Source organism: Epinephelus moara, chromosome 22 (assembly GCF_006386435.1).
Source record: "Epinephelus moara isolate mb chromosome 22, YSFRI_EMoa_1.0, whole genome shotgun sequence".
Taxonomy (NCBI): Eukaryota; Metazoa; Chordata; class Actinopteri; order Perciformes; family Serranidae; genus Epinephelus; species Epinephelus moara.
Window position 1 is genome coordinate 1,049,952 of NC_065527.1, and position 10,143 is coordinate 1,060,094.

At 41.0% G+C, this 10,143-nt stretch overlaps 3 protein-coding genes across 3 annotated transcripts in view; 1 reads left to right on the forward strand and 2 right to left on the reverse strand.

Moving 5' to 3' along the window:
- LOC126384431 (zinc finger and SCAN domain-containing protein 2-like) overlaps window positions 1-10,143 on the forward strand; it is a 58,908-nt gene that overhangs the window by 45,242 nt on the left and 3,523 nt on the right. The window lies entirely within an intron of this gene.
- LOC126384396 (oocyte zinc finger protein XlCOF6-like) overlaps window positions 1-10,143 on the reverse strand; it is a 164,070-nt gene that overhangs the window by 28,590 nt on the left and 125,337 nt on the right. The window lies entirely within an intron of this gene.
- The window catches only part of LOC126384503 (zinc finger protein ZFP2-like), a 21,243-nt gene continuing 12,180 nt past the window's right edge, over window positions 1,081-10,143 (reverse strand). The window contains exon 3 of the mRNA XM_050035617.1: window positions 1,081-8,810. Coding sequence (XP_049891574.1) covers window positions 7,222-8,810 — 1,589 coding nt within the window. The 3' untranslated portion in view covers window positions 1,081-7,221. The remainder of the gene's footprint in view (window positions 8,811-10,143) is intronic.

Sequence of the window (10,143 nt, forward strand, 5' to 3'; positions counted from 1 at the left end):
AGTTGCTCCTCGTACTCTGCTATCGTTCTTTCAAACAGCCCAAATATCTCTTCAGCAGCCGCAGTTAGTCGCTGCTTCACCAACGCTCTCAGCATTTGGACTTTACACATCTTCACACTTTAAAAACACAACAAAGACACTCTGCTAACAGACGTTTCTGCTCGACGCCATCTTGTTCAAACACTGTCAAGTTAGCCACAGGAAAGAATAGAGCTTCCAGGGCAGCTCAGCTGCTCTCCTTCAAAATAAAAGTCCAGATTACAGACACAAGGTCCAAATAAGGGACCGATCTGTATTTATCAGAGGAGGGAGTGGCTGTGGTGTGACCCTCCCTGAGTGACTGGGGGAAATCCATGACCCTCCCTCCACCATAAATGAGTTATTAGATTTTTATAACTCACCCTTTGATGTTTGAAAGTTAAAAGTTGAAGATGAAAAAACCCTCAGTTTTTCACTCTTGTCATGCAAAAGGTTTATTTTGGGGCAAATTTTAAATGAGACGTAGAATACAGTGTTTTTGATGAAATATCACGGTTTAAAGATCAGATTTTTATGGTGTTTTTCTGATGGAAGCATTCCTTGCACATGATGTGTTCAAGAACTGTTGGACATGTGAAAATCCAATCATGACTGCTGTTTGAACAGTGTCTGGCTGTGATAAAGGGTGTAATTTCTATCCTTCTCCTTCTTTTTAAAGAAGAAAAAAGGAAAAAAAGTGTAATGTATGTAATGTAATAATTTTTTGAAAGAAAAAAGCTGATCAAGATTTTATAGAAAATGCCTTGGCATTAGAGGGCAGGTTTTCAGCAAAAACAAAAAAAGTAAAAATGTTAAAACGAAAACCAGTCGCAATATTTTAAACATAAAAAGGCAGCAAAAATGTTTACAGAAAAAGAGACTCACCAAAAAATTTTAAAAATCTGCAAAACATTTTTAAGAAAAAAAATGCAGCCATAAATATGAGGGAAAGAAAAACACCTTTTATTAAGAAAACATTCCTTGACTTTAGAGAGCATTGTTTTTAAAGAAATCACCCAAAAGAAAAGAAAAAAGGAATGACAGCAAATTTCTTAAAGAAAAAAGCAAAACACATTTTATGGGGAAAAAAAATCACCATAATTTTTTTCATCAACAAAAAAAAATTTTTGAAGAAAAAAAATTGGTTGAAAATTTCTAAGAAAAAAAGAACTCACCAGAAATGTTTGAAGAAGAAAAAACACATCGAATATTTAAAGAATACATTCCCTGGGTTTAGAGGGCATATATTCTTTCTGGATGTGATAAATGGTGTGATTTTGGCAATTTCTGAAGTCACACTTCCTTTCAAAATTGCCACAAAAATTTAAATTAAAAAAGAATCTGCAGAAGAAAAAAAATTAAGATAAAAAAAATTGCCAAAAGAAAAACGGTAAACAGCAAAAAAAAAAAAAAAAAAAAAAATTAAGCAAAGTTTTTTAAAGAAAGGAAAGTCACCAAAATCTTGAATAAAAAGTTGCTTAACTTTTTTTTTTTTTTAAACTAATTTTATTTAGTATCAAGGTTGTACATTGATCCCATACAATCTTGAATATTTCTTGACAACAAAACTCCTCCAGCATTTCTGGTTAAGTATTACAGTTCTTCAGAAGGGCAAACAGAACTTAAACAGGATATCACCAGAGAAAAAGAAAAAATATATATATAAAATTTTAAATAAAAATACATATACATAACTAAATGAAAATAACAATAATAATACAGTAAGGGGATAAGTATCATCTTTACGATGTTCTATTCAGTCAGATACCGTGTTACAGGTGACCGTCTTTGTACAAAAATGTATTTTTTCATTTGCAATTGTGCAGTTAGTTCTTCCATTATTTACACCTGTCTTAGTCTCTTTGTCCATTGTTCCACTGTAGGGGGTTGACTTCGCCTCCAAGAAACAGTTATCACTTTCCTTGCAATTAACAATAACACTCTTAGGATATACAAATTGTCCTCGTAAAGTAAACCTGTCGGTATACATCCTAACATATAGTACAGTGGATTCAAAGGTAAAACAACATCTAGAATACCTGCAATCTCACTTTTAATATTCACCCAAAATCTCTGCAGTTTCGGACAGTCCCTAAAAATATGCGTATGATCACCAACCATTCCACATCCTCTCCAACATGCAAATTTGCAGGAAAGCCCAATCAGTCTTTTTTCAGCATTGGCAGTATAAAAACAAAATCAGAGAGTGCAGCAAAATGCCGCCTACCTACTTTTGTTTATACAGAATGTGCCTTTTTCGGGGCAATGGAGGGCGTGAGCAAGTAACAAAACGTGTAGCTCAGCGTGTGACGTAAACAGTGACGTGGGAGGGAAGCCGCGGCTGTTCCGTCCTTCGGTGATTCTCTCGTAAGTCGGCCCGTCCTTCACCGTCCCCGTCATCTGACGGTTAATGGCCTCTTCGTTTGCTCTTCCAGTTGCTCATCTTTACAGTATCTGTCAGGTTTGTGTTTCCCTCTTGATACTAGCTGCTCGCTAATTCCTGCTATCAGCTGTTTCCTGTTTATCCACCGCCAGTGGCTCGCACGTGCGGCGTCATCAACAGCTCCTCCCACAAGTCTTCAACAGCCCCTCCTGTTGCAGAAGGCCACCTCGGTCTGTTTAAACTAAAAAGGTTCCACCAATATGTCTACCCTACGAGGCGGAAAATTGGGCACCTCGGATCAACTCACCAATCCGGCTCTGTGTGTCTAAACACTTGCAGCTTGTCGGCAAAACGGCCCAACGTTCGCCGAAAATCTGGCAGTGTAAAAGGGGCTGTAGTGGTGATGATCCTTCAATGAACTCAGACACTACTTTAGGGGTTCTGAAGTACCTAACCTTAACTTTCCAATCAAACTCCCTCCACATAGGACTGTTTGTGATCTTATGGCTTGTTAAGTTGCTTTCCTCCCATTCTTCTACCTGTTGGTGGTCCCCTTATTGCTTCCTACTCATTGTGAGTCATTAGATCATGCCTTATTTGAAAGTAACGAAAGAGGTCTTTCGCAGGCAACCCAAACCTTTGCTGCAGCTGTGCAAATGATTTCAATTGATCACCCTCCATTAATTGGTTAATTGAAATCAGGCCTGGGTCAGCCCATCTTCTAATGCCAGTTATAACTCCCACACTTCGGTGGTCGACTGCGACAGGCCCTAACATCCAACCAAAAGCATCCAGAACTTCTGAGGTTATCAGAGTTTATTTAAAAAGATTTTTTACGACTGTTTTACCAACCTAGACTGAACTGCCTGCCACCGCCATCTTGGAAAGTCAACACAAGTCGAATGACGAGGGTGACATAACGTGATCTGAAGTCTGTGGAAGGTCTCCGGGTTGCGAGTCGTTTTCCTAGTGTGGCGACGACCTGCCCTACCCGGCCTTACTCTGCCTCTGATTGACTTACCCTGACATTCTTAACCTAACCCTAACCAATCTCATTCCTCATGCCTAACCTAACCAATCCAGCCAAAGAAGGCAATGACTACTAGCCAATCAGAGGGAGAGTAGGGTGAGCCATCCCTTCGCCATAGTAGGAAAAAAACATTAGCCTTCAGGTTGTACTTTTTCATCTTCTTCCCACAGCTGGGATAAGCACACACAAACCACTTTGTCTGTCTGTGATGATCCGTCCGTCCGTCGTCGCTCACCTGTCGCTCGCACTAACTCTCATCCAATCTTGTTCGAGTTTGTCAATCGACTTGTATGGGCTTTCCAAGATGGCGGCGATGGTATGTTGAATTCTGGTCGGTAAATACTGTCTGGAATCCTTTAAAGGCATTTTGAAAGTTATCAGGGGAACTTTCAAATGTTGTGACAGTGCACTGAGCGAAATGAGCGAATTTGTTGTACTATTTGCACGAGACCATAGGCCTTTATTTTGTGTTCGCGCACATTTCTAAGTAGACTTAACTACTATGCTGTAAAGCCCTGTGAGGCAAATTGTGATTTGTGATAATGGGCTTTATAAATAAAATTGATTGATTAATTGACTTAACTATGTTTACTATAACAGGCATTTGAGAAACTCCTTGTACATCAAAATGTCCTCTGTCACAAAGTTTTTGGGCAATAAATAATAAATTCCAGCATGTTTTCAAAGTCAAAACATAATCGTTTGCATAATCGTGATTTCAATTTTGACCAAAATAATCGTGATTATGATGTTTTCCATAATCGAGCAGCCCTAGTTTTTAATTATAATGCAGCTTTTTGCTTGTGGTATTTGTGTGGCAGCGTGCCCCACATTTCTGCGCTCTAAGCGCCTGGTGTTTTTGCCGGAACGCTCTGAACTTCACGCACTCCATGTCATCGCTTTTCTTGTCATGTCACAACAACAAGTTCACACTTGTAAACAATGATTCCCAGTGGATATGTTATATGATATGGCTAGCTAGCTAACCACTTACCCCATTTAACAACAAGGCTGCTTGTAAGCCAACATTAGCTACTGGAATATTTGCCTGATGCCCCAAAGACCCAGCTTCCGATAGGCAGATGAAAATGGATGGATGTCTGGGTAACTAAGGCTGCACGACATATCGTTTGAACATCGCAATGTGTGCATGTGCAGTAGTCACATTGCAGGACATGTGATGTTTTCTCTCTTTTTTTTTAGAACATGTCAACTTTTGTTTTGCTTCAGAAAAGCAGCTCTGAAGAAAGCTCTTTGCTCCACTCCGCTCGCCTCTCTGAGAACTTAGCAGCCCCTCCCCCTCATGCACACGCTGCAGTCACACACTGAAAATGAGCGACATGCAAGAGGGAGAAATGGTAAAAGAGGATTTATGCCTGGTACACAACTTTTCTGCCCGTTCTGAAAGTCACTATGTCACATTACATGATTGTGGGGTCATAAAATCGTGCCGTGACTTTACCGACAGACATGACACACTACACGATGGTACACACCAATTATCCCCGGTCGTCTTTCACGACGTGTGTGATGTCATCAGGTTATTCTTGTCCTATTTTTATTACTTTTACTATTGTCGGTGAGGATTCTCAGTCATCCAGGTCATGGTACTCGTAAGCCCTGTATCGTAGGCAACTGGACTTGCTTGCGTTTCTTTAAGACGTTTCGTCTCTCATCCAAGAAGCTTCTTCAGTTCTAAATGACTGGTACGAAGTTGCAGGCTAAAACCCTGTGTGGGTGGGAACCCTTGCAGAGTCATAGGGGTCACGTGAGCTCTTAGTTTAAGAGTCGTTAAGGTCACAATGTGAGTCGTTGACCCACCTGGCCACCATGTGAGTCGTTAGGGTCAGGTGGGACCAGGGGTGAAGTCGTCTGGGGAGGGATCCCAGGACTGCATTGTAGGTGGATGATAAGTAGTGTCGTAAGCCACCCTCTGTGTGACGATGGTCGTTCCAGCTTGACGTAGATGGCTTCTTTTACTCCTCTTTCAAACCATCTTTCCTCCCTGGCCAAGATGTGCACATTGCTGTCCTCAAAGGAGTGTCCCTTCTTCTGTAGATGTAAGTGGACAGCCAAGTCTTGACCTGAGGAGCTGGCTCTCCTGTGCTGTGCCATGTGTTTGTGGAGCGGTTGTTTTGTCTCCCCAATGTATAAATCTGTGCATTCCTGGCTGCACTGAACTGCTCACACTACATTACTCTGCTTATGTCTGGGTGTTTTGTCCTCAGGGTGGACAAGTTTCTGTCTCAGTGTGTTGCTGGGTTTAAAGTGCACAGGGATGTGGTGTTTGTTGAAACTCCTGAGTTTCTCAGACACTCCTGCGACATAAGGAATGACAATGCTGTTACGTTTTTGTGTCTCTTCCTCTCTGTCTGCTCTGGTTCTTTTTGAGGTTTTTGCAAAGGCCCATTTGGGATAGCCACAGGTTTGAAGTGCTTCCCTGATGTGTTACTGTTCCTTAACCTTCCCCTCTGTCCTAGTGGACACATTTTCAGCCCGATGATTCAGGGTCCTGATAACTCCCAACTTGTGCTCCAGTGGGTGGTGAGAGGCAAACAGCAGGTATTGGTCCGTGCGTGTAGGTTTTCTGTACACCTCTATGTTTAGGTTCCTGTCCTCTTCAATATGTACTGCACAGTCTAAGAAGGGTAGACTGTCTCCTCTGACACCCTCCTGTGTGAATTTAATGTTGGTGTCCTCTGCGTTAATGTTCTGTGAAGGTTTCCACTTCCTCAGTTTTAACCCAGGTGTCGTCCACATACCTGAACCAGTGGCTAGGAGCAGTTCCTGTAAAGGTGGTCAGCGTTCTCTTCTCCACATCTTCTATGTAAAGATTGGCTACTATAGGGGACACCAGTGAGCCCATAGAACAGCCGTACTTTTGTCGGTAGAAACCCTCACTGTACTTGAAGTAGGTAGTGGTCAAACAAAGGTCCAGCAGGTCACAGAAGTGGTCTGGGGTGAAGTTGGTCCTGACTGGAAGGGAGCTGTCTTGTAGCAGACATTTCCTCACTATCTCAACTGCGTCTTTGGTGGGAATGCAGGTGAAAATTTCAGTCATTGTGTCTGTTCATGTGTCAGCCGAAATGTTGTTGTAGTCACCTAAAAAGCGCCAGCAAATGGCAGGAGCTACATTTGAAGTACCGTAAGCTAACACACGTCACTGTATCCTCCACAACGAGTTCCTACAAATGTTTCACAATAAAAGCCTATTTAGAAAATGGAGGGATTCTCTCAGCCAAGGTTATAAGGGGCTCTTAATTTGAAACATATTCAGGAAGTATTGAGTTTGAAATGATGGCACAATGCATTAACTTTATCAAGGCAACGGGAGCGGATAAAAAGTAAATATATAAACACACAGAGGGATGAATGAATAACGGACCGTCTATAATGTAGTCTGTTTCAAATGAAGCTGGGAGCTTCTGCAGTTGTGATGAGTAAAAGCCACTATTTGTTAATGTCATTACTTTATGTCATCTGGAGAAAATTCTTGTTTTTTTTAAATATAGCAATATATATTGCAAAAAAAAAAATGGCAGTGTGAGTTTATTCCAATATCGTGCAGCCCTACTTGTAACAATCACCAACGTCCTCAAACGAGACAATAAAAAAGACCAAATGTCATCAAATGAGATGATGATTAAGTCCCAATGTACTGTGGTCTTACTGCCACTAGATGGCACAAAAAAATATCCACGAACGAGGACAACAGGTCTGAGTTACGCGGAATCAAGTCTAAGGTCCACTAAACCCAAAATGTGACGTCCTTGTAAGAGGATGCAGGGTCTCAGAAGGTTAAACCTGACTGAGGTTCTCTGGTCTCCTTCCAGTCATCAACACTGACTTCAATCTCAGCGACCAAAGACCCATCAGGCTTCTTGTCCTCAGTATCTGGTTCTATATTTGGATCTGAGTTCCTGGTTGGTTCTGGTCCTCCACAGTCTTCGACTGACGCCTGGTGTCCAACACATTTATGGTCTCTGAGAAGTTTCTCCGAACTGAAGCTTTTATCACAGACACTGCAGCTGAAGCTGGCCTCTCCTGTGTGAGTTTTCATGTGTGTGTACAAACTCCCACTCTGAGTAAAAGATTTCTTACAGACAGAGCAGCTGAATGGTTTCTCTCCGGTGTGGGTTCTCATGTGACTCTTTAAATTCCCCTTCTCGCTAAATGATTTCCCGCACAGTGAGCAGCTGAATGGTTTCTCTCCAGTATGCATGGTCATGTGTCGTATCAGATAAGCCTTGAACAAAAATTTTTTACCGCATGTCGAGCAGCTGAACGGCTCCTCGCTAGTATGAGTCTTAACGTGGACCTTCAGTTGTCCACTTTGACTAAACGCTTTCCCGCAAACGGAGCAGCCAAACGGTTTCTCTCCTGTGTGAGTTCTCATATGTCTTTCCAGATATGCCTTGCACAAAAATTTTTTGTCGCACACCAAGCACCTGAACGGTTCGTCTCCTGTGTGGGTTTTCATGTGGAGCGTCAGTTTCCCTCTTTCGCTAAATGCCTTACCGCACACGGAGCAACTAAACGGTTTTTCTCCTGTGTGAACCGTCATGTGTCTCTTCAGGTGTGACCTGCACAAAAAATTTTTAGCACACACTGAGCAGCTGAAGGGTTTCTCCCCCGTGTGAACTGTCACGTGTCGCAACAGATATGCCTTGCAAAGAAATCTTTTTTCACAGACGGCGCATTTGAACGTTTTCTTTCCCGTGTGAGTTCCCATGTGGACCATCAGGTTCCCACTCTCACTGAATGTTTTACCGCAAACTGAGCAACCAAATGGTTTCTTTCCTGTGTGAGTGATAAGGTGGAGCTTCAGTTTTGACCGCTCGCTAAAAGCCTTACCGCACCCGGAGCAGCTGAACATTTTTTCTCGTGTGTGAATCGTCATATGTCTCTTCAGATGCCACTTGATACTAAATCCTTTCCCACACTCTGAGCAGCTAAATGGTTTCTCTTCAGCTTTACGTCTTGAATTGCTGACACAGTTTAAACCTGACTGAGGTTCTCTGATCTCCTTCCAGTCTTCAACACTGACTTCAATCTCAGCGACTAAAGAATTGTCAGGCTTCTCGTTCTCAGTATCTGGTTCAAAGTCTGGTCCTGGTCCTGGTCCTCCACAGTGGTGTTCATCAGACTGAGGTGTCTCTTCATCATCTTCACTCTTCACAGGGACAGGAGTGAATGTGAACTTGGTGATATCAGCCTCCTCCAGCCCTTGAAGCTGCTCTCCCTCCTGACTGCTCCACAGTTCCTCCTCTTCCTCTTTAATGTGTGGGGGCTCTGGGTCCTCCTGGTCCACACTGGAGCTCCACTCCTGCTGCTCAGGGGGAACCTCTTCTTTAACCACCAACAGCTGCTGCTGGACCTCTGCACCAAACAGGAAACAGGAAACAGAGACAAACTGTCATTTGATGCCAGGTGAGCAACCTGACACACCGCAGGATATAGTGCCCACACAACGTTTTTTTTTTTTTATATATATATACACTTAGCTATGTTTTCCCCCAACATTATAATAATACTTTTCAGACATTTTATCAATATTTCTGAGATATTTTATTAAATTTATTTGGACATTTAATGAATATTTCTTTTAGAATTTATTTATTTTTCTTCTGATATTTTATTAACTTTTTGTTGGACAATTTTATCAATATTTTTTCAAACACTAAATTAAAATTTTTGGATATTTAACATTTTCGGGCTTTTAAAAAAAAAAAAAAACATTTAAACAGTTTTTAGAACCATTTTTCAGACATTTTATCAACATTTTTCGGACGTTTTTGTTGATATTTTTGAAATATTTTATCAACATTTTTTCAGACATTTATTTTATATTTTTCGGACATTTGATCTTTTTTTGGAAATTTATTTAACATTTACTACCTACTACTGACTACTTATGAATATTTTTCATAGATTTAAATAATATTCTTATGATGTTTCGTCAAAATTTAATTTAATTTTATATACTTTATTAATCCCCGAGGGGAAATTCAATTTTTTCACTCTGTTTGTCAATTACACACAGGTCCGAACACACACATGCACAAACTGGACCTATACATGCACTAAGTGGAGAGATGTCAGAGTGGGCTGCCCATGACAGGCGCTCAGAGCGGTTGGGGGGTTCGGTGCCTTGCTCAGGAGCACCTCGGCAGTGCCCAGGAGGTGAACTGGCACCTCTCCAGCTACCAGTCCACGCTCCATATTTTTGGTCCGGACGGGGACTTGAACAGGCGACCCTCCGGTTCCCAACCCAAGTCCCTATGGACTGAGCTACTTGAAGATTTTTGAATTTTACTTTTAGGAGTTTTAATCAACATTTTATCAGATATTTCAATCACATTTTTATGGGCATTTTTAATGTGTTTCCAGACATTTTATCAACACTTTTTGGGACATTTTATTAAAGTTTTGGGACATTTAATTTATTATTTTATCGACTTTTACAAACATTTTAATAATGTTCTCGTGACATTTTATTTAACATTTTCGAAACAATAAACATTTTTGTGACACTATTTTTGATATTTTTAGTGCTTTTATTTACATGTTATCAGACATTTTAATAATGATTTTCAGACATCTTTTCAAAAAAGAAGACACTAACCTGCTCTGTGTTTATAACCACAGAAGAAGAAGACACTAACCAGCCCTGCGTTCCAATCAATCAATCAATCAATCAATCAATCAATTT